General features: G+C 43.0%; 3 protein-coding genes across 3 annotated transcripts in view; 2 read left to right on the top strand and 1 right to left on the bottom strand.

Annotated features, from left to right (window-relative positions):
• LOC309494152 (uncharacterized protein) overlaps window positions 1-16,789 on the top strand; it is a 336,845-nt gene extending 320,056 nt beyond the window's left edge. The window contains exon 2 of the mRNA XM_082163389.1: window positions 11,725-16,789. Within this exon, the coding sequence (XP_082019515.1) occupies window positions 13,004-13,924 (921 nt within the window). The 5' untranslated portion in view covers window positions 11,725-13,003 and the 3' untranslated portion in view covers window positions 13,925-16,789. The remainder of the gene's footprint in view (window positions 1-11,724) is intronic.
• Window positions 1-26,941, top strand: part of sorcs3a (sortilin related VPS10 domain containing receptor 3a) — a 153,161-nt gene that overhangs the window by 79,405 nt on the left and 46,815 nt on the right. Inside the window, exons 10-14 of the mRNA XM_082163362.1 lie at window positions 430-506; window positions 2,242-2,333; window positions 4,141-4,248; window positions 5,299-5,416; window positions 5,493-5,626. Of these exons, the coding sequence (XP_082019488.1) occupies window positions 430-506; window positions 2,242-2,333; window positions 4,141-4,248; window positions 5,299-5,416; window positions 5,493-5,626 (529 nt within the window). The remainder of the gene's footprint in view (window positions 1-429; window positions 507-2,241; window positions 2,334-4,140; window positions 4,249-5,298; window positions 5,417-5,492; window positions 5,627-26,941) is intronic.
• The window catches only part of LOC309494143 (uncharacterized protein), a 130,105-nt gene continuing 121,460 nt past the window's right edge, over window positions 18,297-26,941 (bottom strand). The window contains exon 2 of the mRNA XM_082163374.1: window positions 18,297-19,523. Within this exon, the coding sequence (XP_082019500.1) occupies window positions 19,196-19,523 (328 nt within the window). The 3' untranslated portion in view covers window positions 18,297-19,195. The remainder of the gene's footprint in view (window positions 19,524-26,941) is intronic.

Genomic DNA, 26,941 nt, shown 5'->3' with positions numbered 1-26,941 from the left:
ACAAGAATAAATTTCGTTTTAAAATATATTAGAATAGTTTACAATAATTTTAAATTGTAATAATATTTCACAATGTTTCTGTTTTTACTGTATTTTTGAACAAATACATGCAGCCTGGGTGAGCAATAGAGACTCAAAAACATTAAAAAAAATATTTTAATGATAGTGCATATCATTGTTTTTGTCAGGATGTGAGGGAACATTGCAGTCAGAGCTGAGTGTGTTTGTTTATGTGTTTATTGTGTATATATATTGAGCTTGTATGAGCATGAATTGAGCAAATATTGAACCATACTGCCTGACCTCAATTACAAAGGCTGCTTATTCAAATATAAATACATATTTGTTGGTTTATGGATTAATGTGGCATGCTGGTTTTTACTTTGTTTCATTATTTAACACAAATGTTTTTTATGATTTATTTCCTAGGAAATATTGGCTCCGAACTGTCTTACAATAATGTGGCTATGTTCATTTCATCAGACGCAGGCAATAACTGGAGACAGGTATGGCTGCTTCACACCTCTGTACTAAAAATATCTGTTCTAATTTATCAAGATTCATATGTATGTATGTATGTGTATGTGTATGTGTATGTGTATGTGTATGTGTATGTGTATGTGTATGTATATATATATATGTGTGTGTGTGTGTGTGTGTGTGTGTGTGTGTGTGTGTGTGTGTGTGTGTGTGTGTGTGTGTGTGTGTGTGTGTGTGTGTGTGTGTGTATATATATATATGTGTGTGTGTGTGTGTGTGTGTGTGTGTGTGTGTGTGTGTGTGTGTGTGTGTGTGTGTGTGTGTGTGTGTGTATATGTATGTGTATATGTATGTGTGTATATATATATATATATATATATATATATATATATATATATATATATATACACACACACACACACACACACACACACACACACTATATAATTCCCATTCTGTTATTTCATAGTTTCAACTTTTGACTGATAGTATACATTTTCATTTAACTTTTTAACAGATTTTATTTCGTTTTTTATCCAAAGGGACATAAAAATCAGCAAAAACACAATTCTTATGAAAGAGCCAATAATTGCAAAACCGAAAAGGTTAAACCAGAGTGCAAAAGCTAGCATAAAAAAACGAAAAGGCATCTTTACACAGCTGAGTTAAGGCTGCTCTGTGCCTGCTCAAAATTTTGTGTAAAGACGCAATGCAGCATGAAAGCCAGACTAAATTATACCTGCCCTGATCCACCTCAGCCCCTAGTATAACAATATGCAGTCAAAATTGTTGTGTAAATGCATTTATGAGCAGCATTAAGCAGTCTGTGTAAAGACACCTAATTGCCACTTCAGAAGCGCTTCTGTGCCGCCTTTGCAGTGTAAATTTGGCATTTGTTTGCAAGGAAAGTACTCAAATTTGTTTAATATGCAAACTACCTTTAGGGGCTTTCGCACCGGAAGAACCTTTTCATAGTTCCTAGAACCATTGGCAGAAGTACCCGGATTCCGGCGTGTTCGCACCACAGGAACTAGGAATGATTTTAGTTCTATGAACTCCTTTAGGTGGAACTAATTTAGCTCCTACTTCAGAGTAGGTTCTAAACCAGCACTATAGGAACTACCAGTGATGTAAGTGTACGCTGATTGGCCGAACGCACACGAAACACCAGCACCCGCCATTTAAAAAAAAGCTGTGTAATCACATAGATTATAGCTTATATATTTACTCCACAAATTACGAACATGGAAAACAGTGATAGATGGACCTCTCAACCTTTATGCTAAGGGAGAAAATCCAACGCAACTTTGAGGGGACCAAGCGATTATGTATTTCTGCTCAGCTAGCAACACTGGACATCAACCACACGGCAAACGCCAGTACCCTTTCATATACTGTCTACTTTCTATGTATAAAAGTTCTATCTAATATCGTATTAGACTGGACTGTTTGACAGGTCGTAAACTAATGAACACGGAGAATGCGAGCACTGTGGCTCAGGCTGGCATTCTCATCGCTGTCAAAATAAAGGTCCGCTGCGCCATCAAAATAAAAGTCACAACAACAAGCACGGCTTATATCACTTCAGAGTTCCTACTGACGGTGCGAATGCAACCAGGAAAATGTTCATAAGGAAACCATTAGTTCTCTGGGAACCACGCTGGTGGCTAGTTCCTAGAACTACCCGGTGCGAAAGCCCCTTTTGTTCCGATTTGTTCAATAACATGAAAATAACTCCATGTTGTTCTTCCCATGATGCAGATTTTTGAAGAAGAGCACAACGTGTGGTTTTTGGACAAAGGTGGAGCTTTGGTTGCCGTGAAGCAGCCCACTGTGCCAACTAGACATCTTTGGTAGGTGAAAATAAGTTTGATTCTGCCAGGTTTATTCATGCTGGTTTGATGAAATTCCTGCTTCACTTGCTTCGGTCGGCACTCTGTGTCAGTTCTGTGTTATTGAGATTGTTGAAGAAAACAAAAAAAAAACACCTTGGTGTGGGTCGAACATGCTCCCTACAAGAATAAAAATGAAACAGCAGGACACAAAGGCTGCCAAATAGCAGATTGGAATCAGTTTTTATGTGACGAACCATGGGAAGTGTTCCATATTAAAGCCTCCCACTTATCCCCCCTGAGTTCACACATTGGTTCCTCCTTCAAATTGGCCCTCCCTGGTTTTGCTTCAGTGATGTTTAATCCTCCAGAGTCTTAAATCTTTTCTCTCTTATCACTCGAAGCGTTTGGCTTTAGTTTTAGGCCCACTGAAGTGTGGCAGCTTCATTTTTTAGTTCTCTTAAACAACTCAAGCAAGACAGTAAGTGGAGTCACAACTGTGGAGGGCAGTCGTGTCATTTCCTGCAAGTATGACTTCAAATAACAGCCCTGACTGCATGTTCTCTTAATGGATACATGTCAACACTGCCTCAGACTGTTGCTTTTAGCAGACCGGAGACAACTTGGAGGCGACTTTGCCACCACGCTTCAGTCCTTTCAGTGCGACCTTGTCACACATGATACTATACTGTTTGCACCTGTGAAATGATGTTGATAAGCTGTCAGAAAGTATCATGATCAAACTTTCAGGAAGAAAGTTCTCCAGCTCTTACTTGCTTGTACTCCCTCCTACCTAAGATGTCAAAAACTTTTTTTTTTCTTAAAGCTTTTTTTTCATGTTGTTTATTGTTTTTTTACATTCTTTTTCAATGTAAACGTACGCCAGACGGCCATCTTTAACTGTTAAGCTTGTGTCTCTTGCAATGTTTTGCACATTCTAAAACATTGCATCCCAAGCATTCTAAAAACGCGGAGCTCAAGTTAGGAGTTCAACTTTTTTAAAAACATGTCTCTATACTTTGCGCTTTTTCCGTTCCACTGACCTGCGTCTCCCTAAGTTTTTTAAAGGACAAGTTCGGTATTTTACACTTAAAGCCCTGTTTACAGATCGTTTCTGATGAAATAGAACGGTTAAGATAAAAATGTGGACACATGCTGCTGTCCCGAGATTTTTAGGTTTCTTTCGCTCCCCCCATTTTCATCAGAAACGATCTGTAAACAGGGCTTTAAGTGTAAAATACCGAACTTGTCCTTTAATAGCAAAAATGTGTTCTGTGAAAAAAAAAAGTTTAACACCAGAAGAAGAAAAAAGTGCAAGATCCAGAGACACGTTTTTAAAAAAGTTGAACTACTTTTGAGAGCCGCATTTTTAGAAAGCCGTCATGCGAGAGAGAAAGAGAGGCTGCAAAATATGCGAGTGCAACGGTTAAAGGCATCCATCTAGCATATAATATGTATAATTATGTATAATATTGTGCTATCCCCTGGCTCATCTGTTATATAGCCGGTTTTTTTTTTTTTTTTGCAGAATTTTTTTTTTTTGTATAAGCCATTATCTGTGCATTTCCAAATAAAGTATTTGGCTTTGGGCACATCCATAATTTCTAGACTTTTAAAAAATCTTTTAAAACAAAACACTTTTGAAAAAAACATTTAAACAGAAACAGGATAGGTTGACTAAATAGAGTAAATTGGACATTTGACACAGTAATGCTAAATTAAAACATATCTGACAAACTTAACACTATTCGAAACCCTCATGACATTTGTTCTTCTATTTGAAGTTTTGTCATCCACTGACATTTGAACATCTCGATGTCTGCTGCAGGATCAGCTTCGATGAAGGTCGTCAGTGGACTCGACACAGTTTCTCAGCCATGCCGCTGTTCGTGGATGGTGTTTTGGTGGAGGCAGGTGCAGAAAATCACATCATGACGTAAGTATATAGAGGTTTGTGTTTGATCGCCATCTCACACAGGCTGTGCATCCTCATTATGTCCTATTTTTCGAATAGATTCCTCTGAGCTCTGCTCGTTCAAGAGATACACTCATGAGAAAAGGTTAATTAATCAGACTCCTCCTAAGCTAATGTTGTTAGTCTCAGTGAACCAACAGCATTTCTCATTATGTCTCAGTGATGGTACTGTATCTAGTTTAACAGGGTCATTTTGTACTTTTTAATTATTACTTTAAAAACACATTAAAGAATCCTTGCAGTTTTGGATAGGATAGAATGGAAATGATCAGGTTTATTGTTAAATATAATCTATAGCTAACACTGGAATCCTGCATAAAGATCTACAGAGCTGTTGGTGCTACCTAGTCTCAGCCTCAGTCACGACTACAGACTAAAAAACAAAACAGTTTTAGTGGGCGGACCTTGGCCAGTTACAGTAGTTATAGAGCCCATGTTTTATGTCGTTAGGCAAAGGTCTGGTATATGTATTTCTTCTATTTATGAATATACTGTGTCTGGCTGTCTCATTATTGTCTTCGCCATAACTTTACTTTGTAACTATCTATATTAACATTGTAAATCTTTGTTCTGTTTGTTTGCCATGCTTAAAATGTCATGATTAAAAATAAGAGAATTAAAGAACTGTCAATAAGAATAAACAAATATGAACAATTGCATATTCATTTATTTATTTATTTATTTATTGCATTATCCAAGTTAGTCAGGACAGTATATTATATATCAGAGTGCATTTCTACAAGAGTGAACGATATGGGCCATTAAATTGTTCACTCTGAATTCAGATAATACTATTAAACCTATACCGTGCACTTTATAGAATACAGGGAGCAATTTTATACATAGCTAATGAAGTAACCCAGGATTGCCCGGCCTCTGGAGATGTACCTTTTTGCAAAGTTTAATTCCAATGCATACATTACACGCCTGAACCAGCTAATGAAGGTCTCCTGGTTCACTTGAAAATGAGTGAGTAGTTTGAGAGTTAATCCTTTCTTTGTCTATTGGCAGGTTTTTTGGACACTTCAGCCACCGGTCTGAATGGCAGCTTATCAAAATTGACTACAAGTCCATATTTACCAGAAGGTGCACAGAGGGAGACTACCAAACCTGGCACCTGCATAACCAGGTGATTTTTTTTTTTTTTTTTAAGGGAAGGGAGGGGAGGGGGCAATGAATTGTAGCTGACTTTAATATTTTCTTAGGGTGAGCCATGCATAATGGGCCAAAAGCAGATCTACATGAAGCGTCGTCCTGGAAACTACTGCATGGTGGGATGGGACAACTCCAGGATCCTTTCTGCAGAACCCTGCATCTGCAGAGCACATGACTTTGAGTGGTGAGTGAACAGCACACTTCACCAACTTAACCAGTTTAAGCTTAATATATCCACCCAGTGATCCAACAGCTGAATCTGTCAGGCTTTAGTTTAGAGTCCAGTTCTCACTATTACCTAACATAAACTATGACTTTTGCCTAAATAAACTCCTAATTCACTGCTTATTAATAGCTAGTAAGGTAGTTGTTAAGTTTAGGTATTGGGTAAGATTGAAGAATGTAGAATATGGTCATGCAGAATAAGGCATTAATATGTGCTTTATAAGTACTTATAAACATCCAATACGCTAGTAACATGCATGCTAATAAGCAACTAGTTTATAGTGAGAACTGGACCCTCAACTGAAGTGTTACCACTGAATTTAGTACAATGGGCAATGATTCCCTGCATACATGTATATCTTTTCCTCTGCTTCTGAAGAGACTGTCTTAAAAGCTTTAATTTACTTTAGATTGGCTGTGTTATTAATTTGATCTGACACCAATTAAAAGAAGGTCTCAAAAGTAGACTGATTGTAATTATATGCTGATCACAGTTGAGGAGATGTTATCTTAATTTAGACATTTGATTATTATTATAGGTATGCTTATACTAATTCATTCACATTGCTGGTCACATTCTCACGAACCTACTAGTCTTAGTCTCACTAGTCCTAAACTAGTCATTCTCACTAGTCTCACTAGAACTCACTAGTCTCACTAATCAAAGTGTGAAAAGTTTCAAACATTGATAATAAAAAGAAATGTTACTTGAGCAGGAAATCAGCATATTAGAATGATTTCTGATGGAACATGTGATACTGAATACTGGAGTAACGATGTTGAAAATTCAGCTTTGCCATCACAGGAGAGTATTACAGTATTTTGAAATATTAAAATATAAATGTATAATAATATTTCGCAATATTACAGTTTATACTGTATTTTTATTAAATAAATGCAGCCTTTATGAGTATGAGAAACGCATACAATAAAAAAAATCTTTCCGACCCCAAACTTTTGAATGGTAGTGTATGCCTGAAGCTCCCATATCAACCTCCCATTGGCCTTAGTATGAGTCCAGATCACAAATGTATGCTAACATCATAATAAAACTACCCATAATATACTAGAGTGAACTATTTTAAAAGCAAAAACAGTTTAAACAGAGCAAGACCTGAAACTCTTTAAAACAGAGTTTTATATCCTAGTCTGCTCTTCAGGTGGGCTCGCAGGTATTTATAAAACCTTCATGTTTTGTTCACTGGGATCCAGGAGCTGTTTTCAAAGATCTCAGAATAGACATAGTGCTTCTACAGCAGTGGGCTGGTTAACCCCTTCTGTAGGGTCAGTGTAGATGGGATCAAGATGCATGACAGACAAGCTTTTGAAGTCCACAGGGCTAAAAGAGGATGAGAAGATTGAGGTTCTTTATCATCATAGTCTTTTGTTGTCTGTCTGGAGCTCCTTTTAAAGTATATATAAATACTTTGGGATCTATATCATTTATCACATTTGCAGACCAAGTGTTCCATCTTCTTCCAACAACACACCGTGTATCCTAACTTTCTCTTTAGTACATTCTCCTGTCCTGTTCAGTCTTGGTTTAGCAGTTAAAACCCTTGGAAACCCAGTGGAGGGATCTAAAAATGCTTTCAGAGATGTGTTGATTCATCTTCTCTAAATGCAAGTAGTCCGCAAGATGCCTCTTTAATTTGCCCAGTACTTTGATTCTAATGATAGAATTTTTCATTAAACAATTCTTTGTTCAAAATATGAAACGGAAGGACCCCCTAAAATGATGATTTCTTTGCGAGGACCTTCTTCACGAAATAAGAAAAATTCCTAAAGTCAGCTTGTTAATGTTAATGCAGCTTACAACTGAAATCGGCTGAAAATCGACATCTGGGATGACATCTTAACTTGTTTCTACATTGACTTGATTTTATCCTTTGAAGTTTGCACTTACATATTCCTGCCAGACTCTGTATATGTTTACACCATTACCTCTGCCGTCACAGTTATCTTCTCTTGATAACTGTGATAAATATATAATTCTACATTCCATGTCATTTATATAAAAGCTCTGCAGCGCATAATTTGGAAGGAAACATTGATTCCCTTTTCTGTCAAGGGAAATTATTATATAAACATTTTATCTTTACTGCATTTATTTTTGACAGAGGGCAGTCGAGAAAGGAAAGGAGCTTAGGAATTACTAAACAAGGCCATTTTGCAAGCTGGACTCAAACCTGCATCTTGAAATGAGCACTAGCCATTAAGGATTATTAGCCTTAACTAAGTGATTTAAACAATACATTTCAAGATGTTGTCTTACAAGCAGGACCTTAGCTATAGAGTGTCTGGGGTGCAGATTGTTGCTGTGGGATCTCCTTGGTTGAAATCACATTCCGGGTGAAGTTGTTGCAGGGGCGATTTTAAGATTCTGATATTAGGGGAGCTCAGGTCCCAAATATGAGGTTCTACACTAGCTAAGTCAATCCCTGAATGTTGATCAAATCATTTTAACTAACCAGCTAGTATTCATTCATATTCATTAAAGTCAGTAATTACTCAACCTCATGTTGTTCCAACCCCGTAAGACTTTCGTTCATCTTCGGAACACAAATTAAGATATTTTTGATGAAATCTGAGAGCTGGCTCACTATGGTGGCTCATAGGCTGCTATGTAATTTCATCTGCCGGCCCAGAAAAGTTAGTAAAGACAGTTTAAATAGTCCAAGTGACTACAGTGCCCAAACCTTAAGTTTAACAAGCGACGAGAACACTTTTTGTGCGCAAAAAACAAACAAAAACTTTATTCAACTATTCATTTTCTTCTGTGTGGGCCTCTGACATGAGTTAACGTGAGCGCCTTGAAAGATGGGTCTCGATGTAGTGTTTAAAATGGTTCTAAAGTGTGCATTTCCTGGATGTTCGAATCGTGAGAAACCAACGAGAAAACGTAAAAGTGCCTTACCAATGCCGCAAAATGAATGGCTTACCTTTCACACTTTCCCATCAAATGATCGTGAGCGTCATCTTCTCAGTTCTCGCGTATGCGTCGTGGCTCTCGTGAACTCAAGTCAGAGACCCACACAGAAGAAAATGAATAGTTGAGTAAAGTCATTATTTTTGTTTTTATTTTTTGTTTTAAAGTCTTACGAGGTTGGAACAACATGAGGGTGAGTAATTACTGAAAGAATTAAACATTTTGGGTGAACTAGCCCTTTAAGAATATAGAAAAACCTTATATTACTGTTATTTTCTAGGCTGGAAATATGTGTAATCTGTCTTATCCATTTTCTTTTCTCTTTTTTTATCAATTTGAAACTATGAATTTGCCAATTTATAACTCAAGTGACATCAAAACCACAAATGCCTTTACATAAAGATAATAATTTTATGTCACTGCGGAGTCAACTCACGTGATGTTTCTCTGTCTGAGCAGATTAAATACAGAGATGCAAACTCATCAGTGGTGTAAAACATTTTAATCACATGTAATGTGTATTTTATTATTTTTTAACTCCGCAGTTGTGCAGTAAAATATTAACTTTACAAGATCTACATTTCTCATTTTCGTTCATAGAGATAACATGGAAAATGTGCCATGCTTTAGTGGATGATTTCTGTCACCTGGTGGAAAACAAACACTTTTGAATGAGGAATATGACATGAAATTGTCAATATAACCAATAGATGGCAGCAGAGGACCATTTATTAGCTCATTTTCCTTTTATAAGTCTTTTCACGCATTTTGCTTTTGGATTTATTATAAAATTACTATTATAACACATTTTTAGCAAACCTTTTTACCTTTAAAAAAAAAAAAAATTACCTGGGGCGTCTCCAGTCGACACCCAAGCCTCTACAATCGACACTTAATAATCTGGGGCATCTACAATCGACACCCAATAATCTTTAGGGTGCTTTCACACCTGCCTCATTTAGTTCGGTTGAATCGCACTAGAGTTTGTTTTACCCATTGGTGCGGTTCGTTTGGGTAGGTGTGAATGCGGCAAACGCACTCAGGTGCGCACCAAAAGCGGACCAAACAAGCGTACCGAGACCTCCTCGAAGAGGTGGTCTCCAGTTGCCGTAGTCAGCTTGGCTGTGCATTATGGGATGAGGAGAAATGTTTGTTGACAGTTTGCACTTTAAGCATGGCAGCTCGCGGACAAACTTGGAGTTGTGAGGAGGTGCGGAGCCTGATAGAAATTTGGTCTGATGACCATATTAGGTCCCAACTGTCAAAAACAATTTTAAAGAGAGAAAGGGCACAACATTACCTGATGGAACTTTGGTAATTTTTTTGGACGATGAGCATGTTTAGTGTTTAGCAACATTAATGCATGCCTCCTCCTTGAAGTGACTTGCGATGCGCCTTCGCCGCGTGCAGCGCATTAACACATTATTTTCGAGCCGCATCCTCGCTTCATTATCAAATATTATTGTTTTTTTTAAGTGGTGTAGACAAACTATATAATAAAATATGACCAGGGATACAATCAGCCCACGCAGTCGTCTCTCCATAGTAAACAGTGGCGTGTTGTCTGCTGGATTTTCCACCTCTTTGTTTACTTCCGGGAGTTCTGTTGGAATTTTCCTGTGGGTTAATTCTGACCAATCGAAGTGCAGTTATGGAAATGCGCATAGCTGTCAACCCTCCCGTTTTTTTCCGGGTTTCTCACGTATTTTAGCTCTTTTCCCGCTGTTTTCCCGTTTTAGTATTTTCCCGTAAAATATCCCGTATTTTTACACACTGATTGTGTTAACTCAGAACACGCAACTATCTGTGTCTGTGAAGTGGCTTGCACTTGGGTTGCTAGACCTCCAGTTAAGCAGGTGGCAGTATACAGACAGTAGCTTAGGCTACCATCAAAGAAGAAGAAGACAGTCGTAGCGGCGCGAGCGGGAGGAAGAGGGAAGAAGTAGCGGGAAGTGAACTTCAAGGAGAGAAGAGTAGATGAGTGCGATGTGCGATGATGGATCAGGACGCCGACGGCCAAAATCACATAATTAACCACCAATTCTTTGAGTTCTTTCTCACTCTGTCTCCCAACATTAAGTTAAAACACGTTGTAGCAAATGAAAATGTGTAAGTAATGTTTATTTTGTTCATAAATAAAGCACTTTAAACATATCCATTGGTCTGTAATTCTTAAATATATATTGTGTAGTTATAAACTCTTTATAGACTGTTAATGATTAGTGCTTTTTTTTAAAGTTTGTGGGTAAGAATCGTGTAAAAAAAAATCCCTTATTTTGGGGATGGATTCCGGGAAATCTCCCTTATTTTCAATGTTCAATGTTGATAGCTATGGACATGCGTTCAAGACACATCTGGCCAACGAGTGATGTGGATGTTGTCACATGACTGCATTTTGGTTTGTTTTATCAACTCATAAACTGATTCGGACCAGAGCGATCAGTGTGGTGTGAAAAGGAACCAAAATGCTACAATGTATAATTTTCGCCCTTGGTCCGGACCAAATGAACGGAACTACAGATGTGAAAGCACCCTTATACTCTAGCTCTTGCGTCTACAGTTGACAACTGGCCTCAAGTTCCTTTCTTGTTCCCCTTACTAAATTCCTTGCTGCGCAGCAATAATCGACAAACAGACTTCAGCAAATGTCCTTTAAATGCTTTAATCACGGCCGGGGGATCTCAGAGCAGTTCTCCAGAGAATCTCCCAAGAAGAAGCAAGGTCGGAGGATCTCAGACAAATTCCATTGAGAATCCCACCAGCAAACAGAAATACATAATTTCTATACAATTTGTTTGGTTCTTCATAGACAAGTCCTCTTGTTACTAGGTAACCACAAGGTTTCAAGTTTAAGTCAAGTCAAGTATTTGTATAGCGCTTTTCACAATACAGATTGTATCAAAGCACAGTGTTAAATTAAAATAATACAACAAAGTTTGTTTCAAGAGGAATTTATTGATTGATAAAATTAAATTAAATATCCCCAAAATATCCCCAACTGAGCAAGCCAAAGGCAACAGTGGCAAGGAACCGAAAAACTCCATCAATACCCCTTTTCCACCAACAAGAACCGGGTGCTGGTTCAGAGCTAGAGCTATTGCCAGTTCGGAGTTGGTTCGACTGACGAGGTTATCGATTGCTCCTGTCTGCCTCGCTGCCTGCTGTGAGTGTGTTTGCTCTGTGCTGTAAGCTCCGTCTTAGCCTCGTATTTTCCTTGTTTTGAACCATCATCTACTACAATTACTAGTTGTTTATACTACTACTAAATACAGCTTACCCAACATCGCTAGCTTCCGTTACTACTAGCACAGCACGCTAGTAATTCGCTAGCCTGTAAACGCGCCACCCGTGTGCGCTCAGCTATTTTTATTTATTTATTTTCTCTCGCGCGCTCGCGCCTTTGAGTTCATAAAAGCTCAGGTGAGTAAGAAACACTCAACAAACACGGTGAGTAATGTCTTGTCCTGTTATTATCATGCGTCGCGTCTGAATACGTTGTTGTTTTTGGAGCTCTATCGATTTGATTTATAATTCTTGATTTTTCTCGCTGCCTGCTGTGAGTGTGTCTGCTTCGGTGCTGTAAGCTCCGTCTTAGCCTCGTATTTCCTTGTTTTGAACCATCATTTACTACAATTTCTAGTTGTTTATATTACTACTAAATACAGCTTACCCAACCCTGACATCGCTAGCTTACGTTACTACTAGCACAACACGCTAGTAATTCGCTAGCCTGTAAACGCGCCACCCGTGTGCGCTCAGCTATTTTTATTTATTTATTTTCTCTCGCGCGCTCGCGCCTTTGAGTTCAGAAAAGCTCAGGTGAGTAAGAAACACTCAACAAACACGGTGAGTAATGTCTTGTCCTGTTATTATCATGCGTTGCGTCTGAATGCGTTGTTGTTTTTGGAGCTCTATCGATTTGATTTATAATTCTTGATTTTTCTCTTTAAACTCGCTTACAACGAACATTTTCTACTTTTCCTCACTGAGAAGCACTAATGTTACTGCTCAAACCTCATTGTTACAACGCGGACTGTTGAGCAGACGCGTCTCAAGCCTATTAGTGATCCAACGCTGCATACTCTTAAAGGTTATGTCCGTGGATCACGGCTGAACGCGTCTTCTCCACACTCACTTATAAACAAACATTTTTTTTTCGCCTATCGTGCGTCTACTCTACACCCCTACCACTAAAAAACCTCATAGTTACAACGCGGACTGTTGAGCAGACGCGTCTCAAGCCTATTAGTGATCCAACGCTGCATACTCTTAAAGGTTACGTCCATGGATCACGGCTGAACGCGTCTTCTCCACACTCACTTACAAACAAACTTATAATATAAATTAGTATTAATATTGATAGCATCACTGGTAGCTTTGTTGCTAACTCACTGTCCATCTGTTAAAATGGCGAATATATCAGATGAAAGTAGTCTACCGCTTGGTGCAGGTGAGGACACATTTGAGCTTCACGCACTGCAGTCTGAGCTGGAAGCTGTTGAGAAACAGATCCACAACCTTTTATTGAGACAGGCCGAGCTGAGAGACCGGTGTTTGGCTCTTGAAACATCACGCGCCGATGCACACAAATCAGTGTTTAACGTTACTAGCCCGCTGACTCCGACCGCGTCTACTCCGTGCGTTCCTCAGCATCGGTCGAAATCAGCCATGGTCTCGTTCACTCCGGCTCCAACACGCCACCATGAAGCCTGGGTGGTTCCGCAGCGGAAGACGCGAGTCAGGTTTAGACCAAGACTTTCTCCGACCCTCCCGGTTTTCGAGTTATCGACACAAAACCGCTTCTCCCCTCTACGCGAAACAGAACGCGATGCTGTGATCATCGGCGATTCCATCGTTCGGCATGTACACGCTACGTTAGGTAAAAGTAAGGTGCAAAGTCACTGCTTTCCTGGTGCTCGTGTTTCTGAAATCGCTGCTCGCGTTCCCGAGATCCTGAACGGTGACAAGCGCGTCGGAACTGTCGTCCTGCACGCGGGAGTGAACGACATCAGGCTGCGCCAGACGGAGATTCTGAAGAAAGACTTCAGGAATCTAATCGATACGGTACGCAGTACATCGCCTGAAACAACGATCATTGTGTCAGGACCGCTTCCCACGTACCGACTAGGGCATGAAAAGTTCAGCAGATTATTTGCGCTAAATGAATGGTTAATGTCATGGTGCAATGAGCAGAAACTGCTCTTTGTAAATAATTGGAATCTGTTTTGGGAGCGTCCTAGGCTTTTCCGTGCTGATGGCTTACACCCAAGCAGATTCGGAGCGGATCTTCTGTCAGATAACATCTCCAAAATGTTAAATACCCTTTGACTAGTAACCAAAAGTCCAAATCATAGTCTCTGCTGCACCAATTCAACTGATATAAATACTAGTGTAGAACATTGCATAGAAACCGTGTCTATTCCTCGTTTAGTGAGATCAAATAATAAATCTAATGCAGGATCTAGGAAAAATCTAATTGTTATTAAAACAGAAAATGTTGCTATTAGTAAACAAAAAGTATTTCTAAAGCTAGGTCTTCTAAACATTAGATCACTCACACCTAAGGCAGTTATTGTAAATGAAATAGTCACAGATAATAGCTTCGATATACTTTGCCTTACTGAAACCTGGCTTAAACCAAATGATTATTTCGGTATTAATGAGTCTACTCCTCCTGGATACTGTTATAAGCATGAGCCCCGTCTGATTGGTCGTGGCGGTGGTGTTGCAACCATTTATAAAGATATTCTAAATGTTACCCAGAAAACGGGTTATAAGTTTATTTCATTTGAAGTACTTGTACTAAATGTTACGCTCTTAGATGTTAGAAAAACATCCCTATTATCTCTAGCCTTGGCTACCATATATAGACCGCCAGGGCCTTACGCTGATTTCCTAAAAGAGTTTGCAGATTTTCTCTCAGACCTATTAGTCAATGTCGATAAAGCACTAATTGTTGGAGATTTTAACATACACGTAGATAATCCAAATGATGCGTTAGGAGCTGCGTTTACAGATTTATTAAATTCATTTGGGGTCAAGCAAAACGTCACCGGACCAACACATCGTCTTAATCATACACTCGATTTAATTATATCACATGGAACCGATCCAACCGATATAGATATCATTCCACAAAGTGATGAAGTCACTGATCACTACATGGTAACTTGCATATTATGTACTGCTGTAATATGTCATGCGGCCTCGCGTTATCAACCAGGCAGAACAATCCTCCCATCCACCATAGATAATTTCTCAAATTGCTTATCTAATCTGTCTCAGCTGCTGCCTGAACCCAAACAAACAGATGAACTAGAAGAACTAACTAGCACTATGAGCACCATTCTCTCTAGAACATTGGATGTGGTTGCACCTATTAAATTAAAAAAGGTCAGAGAGAAAAATAAAGCACCATGGTATAACAATACTACGCATGTTTTAAAGAGAGAAACGCGTATTTTAGAGCGTAAATGGAAACAAACTAATTTAGAGGTCTTTAGAATCGCGTGGAAAGACAGTATGTCACGTTATAAAAAGGCCCTAAAAGCGGCCAGGGCTGAGCACCTCCGCAAACTAATAGAAAACAACCAAAACAATCCAAGGTTTTTATTTAACACCGTGGCTAGACTAACAAATAAACAGACGTCACCCGAACAAAATATCCCGTTACAGTTCAGTAGTAATGATTTCATGAACTTCTTCACTGAGAAAATAGAAAGCATCAGAACCACAATTGTAAACGTTCAATCTTCAATCGCGCCTTATAATTCAGCTTCAATTATCACCCCGAAAGAACAATTACAGTGCTTTGCAACTATAGAACAAAAAGAGTTAAATAAACTTATCACTTCATCTAAAACAACAACATGTTTATTAGATCCTATACCAACTAAACTACTGAAAGAAGTGTTACCTGTAGTGGAAGATCCTCTCCTCAATATTATTAACTCGTCTTTATCTGTAGGTCATGTTCCAAGAACATTTAAACTGGCAGTTATAAAACCTCTCATTAAGAAACCACAATTAGATCATAATAATCTAGCAAATTATAGACCCATTTCAAATCTTCCATTTATGTCTAAAATATTAGAAAAAGTGGTGTCCGCTCAACTGGGCTCTTTCTTGCAACAAAATGAGATCTATGAAAAGTTTCAGTCTGGATTCAGACCGCATCATAGCACTGAAACTGCGCTCGTTAAAATCACAAATGATTTACTTTTAGCTTCTGACCAAGGCTGTATCTCAATACTAGTTTTACTTGATCTTAGTGCTGCGTTCGATACTATAGATCATACATTACTCTTAGATCGACTACAAAATTATACTGGTGTTCAAGGACAAGCACTAAGCTGGTTCAAATCATACCTATCTGACCGCTACCATTTTGTCTATTTAAATGGAGAAAAATCGATCATAACTCCAGTAAACTATGGAGTGCCGCAGGGATCTGTATTAGGCCCTCTGTTATTTTCAATATATATGATGCCACTTGGAAATATTATAAGGAAACATGGAATTAGTTTCCATTGTTATGCTGATGACACTCAAATATATATTTCATCAAGGCCGGATGAAAACGCAAAATTTTCCAAATTGACAGAGTGTGTTAAAGATATAAAAGATTGGATGACCCGTAATTTTCTTTTATTAAATCCAGACAAGACAGAGGTAATACTTATCGGTTCAAAAAACCGCCCACAAAACCTCGCACAATACAACTTTAACATCATAGGATGTCCTGTTACTTTATCTTCTACAGTAAAAGACCTGGGTGTCATACTCGATTGCAACCTGTCTTTTGAAAATCATATTTCATATGTTACAAAAACAGCATTTTTCCACCTTAGAAACATTGCTAAGCTACATAATATGCTATCAGTTTCTGATGCAGAAAAGTTAGTTCATGCATTCATGACCTCGAGACTGGATTACTGTAATGCTTTACTAGCTGGTTGTCCTGCATCCTCAATAAACAAGCTACAATTAGTCCAAAATGCCGCCGCTAGAGTTCTTACTAGATCAAGAAAATATGATCATATAACACCGATTTTATCATCACTGCATTGGTTACCTATAAAGTTCCGTATTAATTACAAGGTATTGCTACTGACTTATAAAGCCCTAAACGGCTTAGCTCCAGTCTATTTAACGGATCTTCTATCGCCCTATAATCCATCGCGCTCTTTAAGATCACTAAATTCAAGGCTTTTGGTCATACTGTACCTACGATATCCAGAACCACCAAAGGAGGGAGAGCATTCTCACATTTGGCTCCAAAACTCTGGAATAGTCTTCCTGATACTGTTCGTTGCTCAGACTCGCTCTCCCAGTTTAAAACTAGATTAAAGTCGCATCTCTTCAGCCAGGCATTCATATAATCCTACAGTTCAAACTACAATCCGGCCTCTAGCTCATAAATGCCAGAGGAGAACTGGCCCCCGACTGAGCCTGGGTTCTCCCAAGGTTTTTTTTTCTCCATTAGGTCACCTGATGGAGTTTTAGGACACCATTAGGTCACTTGATGAAGTTTTTCGGTTCCTTGCCACTGTTGCCTTTGGCTTGCTCAGTTGGGGATATTTTGGGGATATTTAATTTAATTTTATCAATCAATAAATTCCTCTTGAAACAAACTTTGTTGTATTATTTTAATTTAATACTGTGAAGCTGCTTTGATACAATCTGTATTGTGAAAAGCGCTATACAAATAAACTTGACTTGACTTGACTTGACTAAGAACCGGTTTGCGTTTCCACCGGCCAGAGAGCCACAACAGAGCTATATCTTACGTCACTGCATACGTATCATGTTGCCCAGCAACGCTAGTCCGGCAGCGCCAAACACAAACACACCAGACTTGTTCGAGATGCATCGGCTTCTCGCAGAACGATCAGCACATGAAATCAAATCACTGCGAAAGCGATCAAAAAGCACAAGGAGTCGTATGATCTCCAAACACTCCCGCAGCTCTGATCGGTCCACGCTGCTCCGATGCATCTCGAACAAGGCATCAACAATAATAGAAGTTGCGTTACTATGGATGCTCATGGGTTTGCGAAAATAAATCGGCATCCAAACACGGCGAATCCAACGCGTTCGTGCAGCTCGCCGTAACTTACATAGACGGATATTATAATCGAGCTGCTATTTAAAAATGGCGGTCACAAGTTTCTCTTCAGTCTTGTTGGCCACGGTAATCCCGCCCCCAGCCTCTGACGCAAGCGGTTCTTTCTTGGCTCCGTTCTAGACCCTGCAATGATTTGGTGCTACTTAAGAACCAGTTTTTCTGGTTCGGAGCTGGTGCTTTGGCGGTGGAAAAACAAAGAACCGATTTGAAACTAGGCTCTGGCTCCGAACCAGCACCAGCTCTGCCTTGGTGGAAAAGGGGTACAAGTGACCTAATGGTGTCCTAAAACTCCATCAGGTGACCTAATGGAGAAAAAAAAAAACTTGGGAGAACCCAGGCTCAGTCGGGGGCCAGTTCTCCTCTGGCATTTATGAGCTAGAGGCCGGATTGTAGTTTGAACTGTAAGATTATATGAATGCCTCATATAGTTTAGACATCTGTCTAGTTTCATTTCCCATATTTGTTATTTTTACACTCACACAAGCAAAGTAAAAGTTTTCGTCAAAGGGGAACATACATTTAAAAGCATGTGAATGTTGTTCCTGCAAGAAAAACGTCTCGGTTACGGATGTAACCCTCGTTCCCTGAGTGGGAACGGAGACGTTACGTCGGATGACGACGATTGGGGTTTCGCTTAGAAGCCTATCACCTTCGAGTATATAAAACGAGCCAATGGCAATGAAATGCCATGGGTCTGCGGAATTTGCATAGCGTAACTCCGCCCGCCGCAGGGGGTATATAAGGAAGTACGCTAGCAGAATGCAGATATGTCTTCGCTGAGGAGTCGAGACTGGACCCAGGCGTTTTTCAGCGGTACAGCGGAAGTGGCAGGAAGACGTAACGTCTCCGTTCCCACTCAGGGAACGAGGGTTACATCCGTAACCGAGACGTTCCCTTTCGTGGTCACTCCGAGTTACGTCGGATGACGACGATTGGGGTTCCAGTCTAATCACGCCACCTCGGTTGTCTTCCAGTGCCCTGCTTAAGTCTGAGCTCCCTGTTGTGTGACTAGCACGAACGAAGGAGTCCTACTTAACACAGGGATACCAAGGAACACTGGGAAGCATATCTCCAGAGAGAGAGATATGCAATCATGCCCAGCCATTGATGGGGGGGACTTAGAATACACATATGACCCGGAGGGATGCATATGGAATAACGCTGGGGTGTCCAGCCCCAGGTGGAATATTTAAACCCCAGGGGAGGCAAGGTGGCTTGCCAAGGGAAAGACACACGCTCACGAAGAGACTTACAGTGGAATACACATGTGGGGGTCGCCCAGAGGGGGGACCATACACATGGAGGCACCTAGTCAAGCGCAAAAGCTGCGTTATGGCAAAATGGCATAAGTCAGGCGTTGACGTACCAGTGCTGGAGGAACTCAGAGCTTATCAGACTCACCTGAGAAGAAAGTCGCACGTATCCCGTCCGTGGAGAGGAATGGCGAGCAAGCGAAGACACCTGAGCAGAATCTAGCACCGGCTGGTTGAAGCGAGTACATGAGAAGAAACTGGCTCTACTCGGAGATTATAGAATCTCGCGAATGTGTTGGGTGTCGCCCAGCCTGCAGCTCTACAAATGTCTGTTAGCGAGGCGCCATGCGCTAGAGCCCAAGAGGAAGCCACACTACGAGTGGAGTGGGCTTTCACACCAAGGGGGCATTGACGACCTTGCTGCTGGTATGCCAAAGCAATGGTATCCACTATCCAGTGAGATAGCCTTTGCTTTGAGAGAGCCTTTCCCTTCAGCTTCCCACCATAACAGACAAAGAGCTGGTCTGAGGTCCTGAAACACCGCGTTCTGTCTACGTAAGCACGAAGGGCGCGTACTGGACAGAGCAGTGCCAAGGCTGGGTCTGCCTCCTCCAAGGGCAGCGCTTGCAGGTTCACTACCTGGTCTCGAAAGGGTGTGGTAGGAACCTTGGGCACGTATCCAAGCCGGGGTCTCAGGATCACGTGAGAGTTAGCCGGCCCGAATTCCAGGCACGCTTCGTCAACCGAAAATGCCTGCAGGTCCCCTACCCTCTTGATGGAGGCCAATGCAACCAGGAGCGCTGTCTTCATAGACAGGAACTTAAGCTCCACTGATTGCAAAGGCTCAAATGGAGCACTCTGCAGGGCAGTTAGAACCACTGAGAGGTCCCAAGAGGGTACGAGGGGAGGACGAGGAGGATTCAGTCTTCTCGCTCCTCTCAGGAACCTGACGATCAGGTCGTGCTTCCCCAGAGACTTACCATCAACTGCTTCGTGATGTGCGGCAATGGCGGCAACATACACCTTCAGGGTGGAGGGAGACAGCCTTCGCTCCAACCCTTCTTGCAGGAAGGAAAGCACGACACTGATGGGGCATTTCGTGGGTTCTTGATGTTTAGAAGAACACCAGTTGACGAAGAGGTTCCACTTCAACGCATAGAGATGTCTCGTGGACGATGCTCTAGCGGAAGTGATGGTAGCCACCACCGCAGGTGGTAGAGTACTCAAACCTGCCTCGTCCCGTCCAGGAGCCACACATGGAGGTTCCAGAGATCGGGACGAGGGTGCCAAAGGGTGCCCCGTCCCTGAGAAAGGAGGTCCTTCCTCAGAGGAATTGGCCAGGGAGGTGCTGTCGCGAGGAGTACTAGTTCGGAGAACCAGGTCCGGTTGTGCCAATACGGGGCAACCAAAATGACCTGCTCCTCGTCCTCCCTGATCTTGCGCAAGGTCTGCGCAAGAAGGCTCACTGGGGGAAACGCATACTTGCGTAGGCCCCGCAGCCAGCTGTGCGCCAGTGCATCCGTGCCGAGCGTGCCCTCGGTCAGGGAATAATACAGGTCGCAGTGGGACGAGTCGTGGGAGGCAAACAGATCTACCTGTGCGTCCCCGAACTGATCCCAAATCAGCTGGACCGACTGGGGATGGAGTCTCCATTCTCCAGCGAGAGGCCGAAGCCGAGACAGCTCGTCGGCCGCCTGGTTCAAGTCTCCCGGGATATAAATGGCTCGAAGCGACCTCAGATGCTTCTGACTCCATATGAGGAGGTGGCGAGCGAGTTGCGACATACGGCGGGAGCGTAGACCACCTTGATGGTTGATGTACGCTACTGTCGCGGTATTGTCTGATCGGACTAGTACGTGCTGACCCCTGAGCAGCGCATGGAAGCGGTGCAGGGCGAGACGTACAGCCAGCAACTCGAGGCAATTGACATGCCAAAGGCGCTGGGGTCCTGTCCAGGAGCCCGCGGCAGCATGACCATTGCACATGGCGCCCCAGCCCGTGTTGGAGGCATCTGTTGATACAACAACATGCCGGGAAACTCGTTCTAAGGGCACTCCGGCCCGTAGAAAACTGAGGTTCGACCACGGGGTGAAGGTCTGTCGGCAGGCTGGAGTCACTGGGACTTGGAGCGTGCCGTGTTGCCATGCCCACCTCGGGACTCGATCGCGAAGCCAAAGCTGAAGCGGTCTCATATGAAGCAATCCCAGCGGCGTTACTGCGGCTGCGGATGCCATATGCCCCAGGAGCCTCTGAAAAAGTTTCAGTGGAACCGCACTCTTGCCCTCGAACTGACGAAGACAAGTCAGCAGTGACTGCGCGCGCTCGCTCGTAAGCTGCGCGCACATGACGACCGAGTCGATCTCCATACCGAGAAAAGAGATCCTCTGCACGGGGCAGAGTTTGCTCTTCTCCCAGTTGACCCGAAGGCCCAGACGGACTAAGTGCCGGAGCACTAGGTCCCTGTGTTCGCAAACCTGGTCTCGAGAGTGAGCTAGGATTAGCCAGTCGTCGAGATAGTTCAGGATGCGAACCCCGTGTTCCCGGAGGGGAACAAGGGCTGCCTCGACGACCTTCGTAAAGACGCGAGGAGACAGGGCTAGCCCGAAAGGGAGAACCGCGTACTGGTATGCCTGCCCCTCGAAAGCAAACCGTAGAAACGGTCTGTGTCGAGGTAAAATGGAGACATGGAAGTAGGCGTCCTTCAGGTCGATCGCTGCAAACCAATCCTGCGGCCGCACACACTGGAGGATGTGTTTGGCCGTTAGCATCTTGAACAGCAGCCTGTGAAGGGAGCGGTTCAAGACGCGCAGGTCGAGGATTGGCCGTAACCCACCGGACTTCTTGGGTACAATGAAGTAAGGGCTGTAGAAGCCGGACTTCATCTCGGCTGGAGGGACAATCTCGATCGCACCCTTCGCCAATAGGGTAGCGACCTCCGCTCTCATGACAGGGGCATTGCCACCGACCATAGTGAAGCGGACTCGGCTGAAGCGGGGAGGAGATCGCGCGAACTGAATCGCGTAGCCGAGCCTGATGGTTCTCGCGACCCAGCGGGACAGTCTGGGAAGCTCTAGCCAGGCCTCCAGAAAGTGCACCAGTGGGGTCATACGAACCACAGACGTACCGTCGGTGGGGCAGCGAGGCGGAATGACCGGCACCGGCGAGGGTGGCATAGCGGCCCTGTGTGGGGGCACGGTCATTAGCCGCGTCCTGCCAGAGGAGGCCAGGGGAAGGCGCGCGTCCCACGGGGGCGTGCTCTGGCAGGGGTCTGGCGACAGAGGGGGATGAGAGGAGCGTGGCCCGTGGGCGGCGCGTGCTGTCATCCCGCACCTCTGGAACAGAGGAGGGCGGCGGTGGCGGGACCCGAGGGTGGCGCGCACTGCGGCTCTCGGACTCTGTTGGCTCAGGATTGGGGGACTCAATTCTGTCTTTAACCACATTAGGGTACTGCTCGTCGTGGGACGAGCAGCGGGGAGTGGAGAACAAAAGATTCTCCCCCGGCCCTCCACCGGGGGAAGGAGTGGCCCTGCTACCAGCTCCTGTACAGAAAAGAGTGCCAAACCTGAGCTGCCCGTCTCAGGAGCGCCGCTTAGCCTGGCGTTTAGCGGGCTGCGGGGCTGGAGAGGGCTGTGGCGCCTTCCTACGGCTTCCTCCACGACGCGGCCCAGATGAAGGCTGCTGCTGGGGCCGTGCGGGAGGGGCGGGAGCCGCGGGAGGGCGCCCTCGGCGGCGAGCAGGCTGAGGATTCTGTGCCGACGGCTGAGCAGCAGAGCGTCGGGGCAGAATGTGCTTAATCGCCTCAGTCTGCTTCTGAGCAGTCGAGAACTGTTGGGCAAAGTCCTCGACTGCACCGCCGAAAAGGCCAGCCTGGGATATGGGAGCGTCAAGCAGACGAGTCCGCTCGGGCTCACGCATATCAGCCAGGTTCAGCCAGAGATGTCTCTCCTGGACCACAGCTGTGGACATCACCAAACCCAGGGAGCGCGCGGTCACCTTCGTCGCCCGGAGAGCGAGGTCGGTGGCGGCGCGCAGCTCATCGGAGAGCCCTGGGTCTGTCCTACCCTCGTGCATGTCACGAAGCATCTTGGCCTGGTAGACCTGTAAGATGGCCATGGCATGCAAAGAGGCAGCTGCCTGTCCCGCCGCTCTGTAAGATTTCGCCACCATGGTGGACGAGAATCTACAGGCTTTGGACGGGTGCTTAGGATCACCACGTGATGAAGCGCTTGCCGGACACAGCTGCATCGCGACAGAACGTTCAACCGTGGGAATCCCAGTGTACCCACAAGCATCAGCTCTATCGAGGGGAGGAAAGGCGGAGAAAGCCGACGAACGATCGCGGGAAGACATGGGAGCCTTCCAGGACCGCGTGACTTTCTCATGCACTTCCGGGAAGAACGGTATTGGGGTTGGGCGGCGACGGGTGTCAGCGGCCGCTCCCAAAAACCAATCATCCAGCCGCGAGCGCACCGGATCGGGTGGCGGGGACCACTCCAGCCCAATGGCCGCGGCTGCCCGGGAAAGCATGGCAGTCAGCTCGGGATCAGACTCGGGCAATGCTGACACGCCCGAAGGTGGCAACACAGCCGAATCCTCACTTCCCGAGGACTCACGCCCACCTTGTGATGCCGCGATCGACATCGTATCCTCTTCTGGAGCGCCAAACGAAACGCGCGGGGCCTCCGTAGAGGGACCAGCGGTCTCAGTTTGAACACTCGCGGGTACCGATGCTGAAGAGGGGTGTGTGGACCGTGGACGTGTCGGCGGTATGTCCCGCACAGTCACCCTCAGGTCACCCTGGCCACCAGCCGAAGTACAGCCTCTCGGGGAGACCGTAGATCGGGGTGTGGATGAGGGGACTCTCGCTCTGACGAGCTCATTGAGTCTCGACCGCAGCATGGAGATGGTCATGTTCCCACAATGGGAACATGAGTCATCCACAAACGCTGCTTCAGCGTGAGCAACGCCCAAACACGCTAAGCAGCGATTGTGCCCATCAGAAAAGAATATGTCGCGACCGCAACCAGAAGTGCACGGGCGAGGCATCTTTAAAAAGACGTGCCGCGTGCAATGCTCTTTTTGTGAGAGGAAAAACTCCGCGGATGTTGAAGCGAACAGGGAGAAACACACTATCTGTCAGATCACTGAACAGATCAGCAGGGTAGTGAGCACTCGCTGAAATCGCCGTCACACCAACACCGGAGAGTTCGCTCGTCTCGAAGGGATGAGAAGAATAACTCAGAATATTTGGCTTGCAGGAGTGGAGAAGTTCTCGGCTCCGAAGCGAAAACATATCTGCATTTTGCCAGCGTACTTCCTTATATACCCCCTGCGGCGGGCGGAGTTACGCTATGCAAATTCCGCAGACCCATGGCATTTCATTGCCATTGGCTCGTTTTATATACTCGAAGGTGATAGGCTTCTAAGCGAAACCCCAATCGTCGTCATCCGACGTAACTCGGAGTGACCACGAAAGGGAACAAATGTTAGTTATGATTAATTAAAAAATCCATCACACATGATAACCTATCAATAAATGCACACACCTTGCCCTCTGCTGCTGACGTTGGCACTGCTCTGCTACAGATTAAACACACTGAATAGCGCAGACTTAAAGATGGGGAGGAGCCGAAGCCTGCTGCTGTTTTCATATGAGTTTTAAAGGGTCAGTCCCCTTTAAAACTCACATGAAAACAGCAGCAGGCTTCGGCTCCTCCCCATCTTGATCTCTGATCACGAATACGTGGACAGATTACACCTCGGTTGAAATCGCGGGGAAGAAACGTCAACTTTATTGATTAAAGTTTGAATGAAGTTAGGATTAGTTTTCCTGGAACATAAGTGAATGATTATAAACATTTATTTTTTTATTTTTTTATAAATCAAAGAACCATAATGCACAGTGTTATTGCATTTGCGTTGTTTTTGTTTTTTTGTTTGTTTGTTTTTTATAATGGATTTTTATGTGATTTGTACTTGCAATAGTTTGGATGATACAGATATGACAAACTACTAAACAGATTTAATCAGCATGTTCATTAATTAGCAAATTTTACCCATTTCTGCTTTTTTATCTTAAATTAAATACAGCCAAGCTGTGGAACTTTTTTTTTATTTTTTTTATTTTTTTTTTATTGAGCCTCATTTGTTTCTGAACGAAGTCAAAGTTTAGCAGTCTAATTTAAGTCCATTAGCCACTGTGATATTTTGTTTCAATATATTCATTGACCAGAAGAATTTGACCCACCTTTACATATTTCTTCCTGCATGTTTGTGATAGGAAAATGCTTGAAAAGAAAGTTTTGCTGAATTTGCTGTGAAACCAGATAACTTTTAATTTGTTTTGAAGGGCCAAAAAGGAACTGGTGACATGATATGCAGAGTAATTATTCTGTGGAATATAATATATTGTCTCTTTCTATTAACTCTGCAACAGAGAGCTCAACTAATACGTTTAATTGGTTTAGGTTGTGGCGTAATAATTAAAAACACATCTTCTAGCTGCAGATATAAGATATGGGATGCTGACAGAATCACTGAGGACTGGGCAGAAGGAAATAACATTTGTAATGCATTTGTTGTTAGCACATGTAATTAAGATTTCTTAATTTCTTGACCTCTATTAGATAATTGCAATGTGTGTAGATAGTTAAACACAAGTTAAAGCTAGAGTAGGCCATTCCGTAAAGGCTAGCAAGCTAGATTTGAAAGTATAATGTCCCACGCTTCAAAACTCATGAACGCATTCAAGCAGCGTCACGAGAGATGGTATTAAATCATTCTAAAAGCACATAGCATTACAATAATAATGAACGTAAACAACTTGCAGTGCTCTTACTTGTACCTCCTGACTGCTGCAGGCTCTGCCCTTCGAAGGGAGTAGGGCATAGGGATGCTCACGAGCAGTAAGCACGTCCCAGCCGGGTTCATTCGTCACTGGAAGTGGAGTCGTCTGGAAACATTTCCGTTGTGTTCTGTTCTATTTGCAGCACGTTTCTGTATTCGGTTGTGTTGTGAGTATTTGGAGCACCCATGTATTGTAAAACTGATGAAGACGTTTTCTTAATTTGCGGGTGTTTTTCTATTTGCTTGTGTTTTCTTCAGTTGCAGCTCATTGAGCTCTCTCGGCCACCGTACTGTGATTTGGGACACACTAATTATAATTTCGAATACTATTTAGGATGAATCGTAAGCAAATTTGGATGAGATTGTTGGAGAAAGTTGGATGAGCATGAGATTAGGATATTAATTACAGCTTTTTTATATATATAAGTACAATATAAAAACATGTATCTACACAATGTGCATTCTATCAAATTATTAAGTAGTAGTTAGTTAGTATTATTAGTAAAGACACCTAATATAAAGTGTGACCAATTTTATGTATTTATGTGTACAATTTGTCTTTTATAACAAAGGATTATTGTGCCGTCCTTGTCCAATAATGCCATTACACATTACATATTAAGAATTTACATGAGAATGAGACCCAGTAAACAATTACCGTTTTTCTACGTTGAAATATGGTTGAAAATAAGTCGGTCCGCCTTGGACTGGTTTACGACGTGATTTCAACTAAGTAGTTTCGGCCGGACTGTTTGACTACGTGTTTTTAACTGATCATCTAAGACAGGATAAGTCTGTTATACATGCTAAAATAACGGAGTAAAACAAACTACCAAACCATGTTCATTATTATATCAAATAAATGTAAAGAGTTTTACATATTCCATCAAGACGATGAAGATCGATCTGTTTTCAACGTTGAAAAGTCATAATTTGATGTTGAAGATTTATGTCTATTCAACGTCTAATAGACGACTTTTTACATGGGGAGTGACAGAGAAGCACATCTCTGCTGGAAGTTATATTAAAGTTCAAAAGTGTCTATAATTTTTTAGATTTTCACATCACGATCTACAGTAAGAGTAGCTTTAGGTGTCATTACTAAACTTTGTCTTGCAA

This window comes from Leuciscus leuciscus, assembly GCF_965113295.1.
Source record: "Leuciscus leuciscus genome assembly, chromosome: 3".
NCBI classification, from domain to species: Eukaryota; Metazoa; Chordata; class Actinopteri; order Cypriniformes; family Leuciscidae; genus Leuciscus; species Leuciscus leuciscus.
Note: the sequence above shows the minus strand (reverse complement) of the source record. Positions and strands in the feature narration are given on the sequence as shown.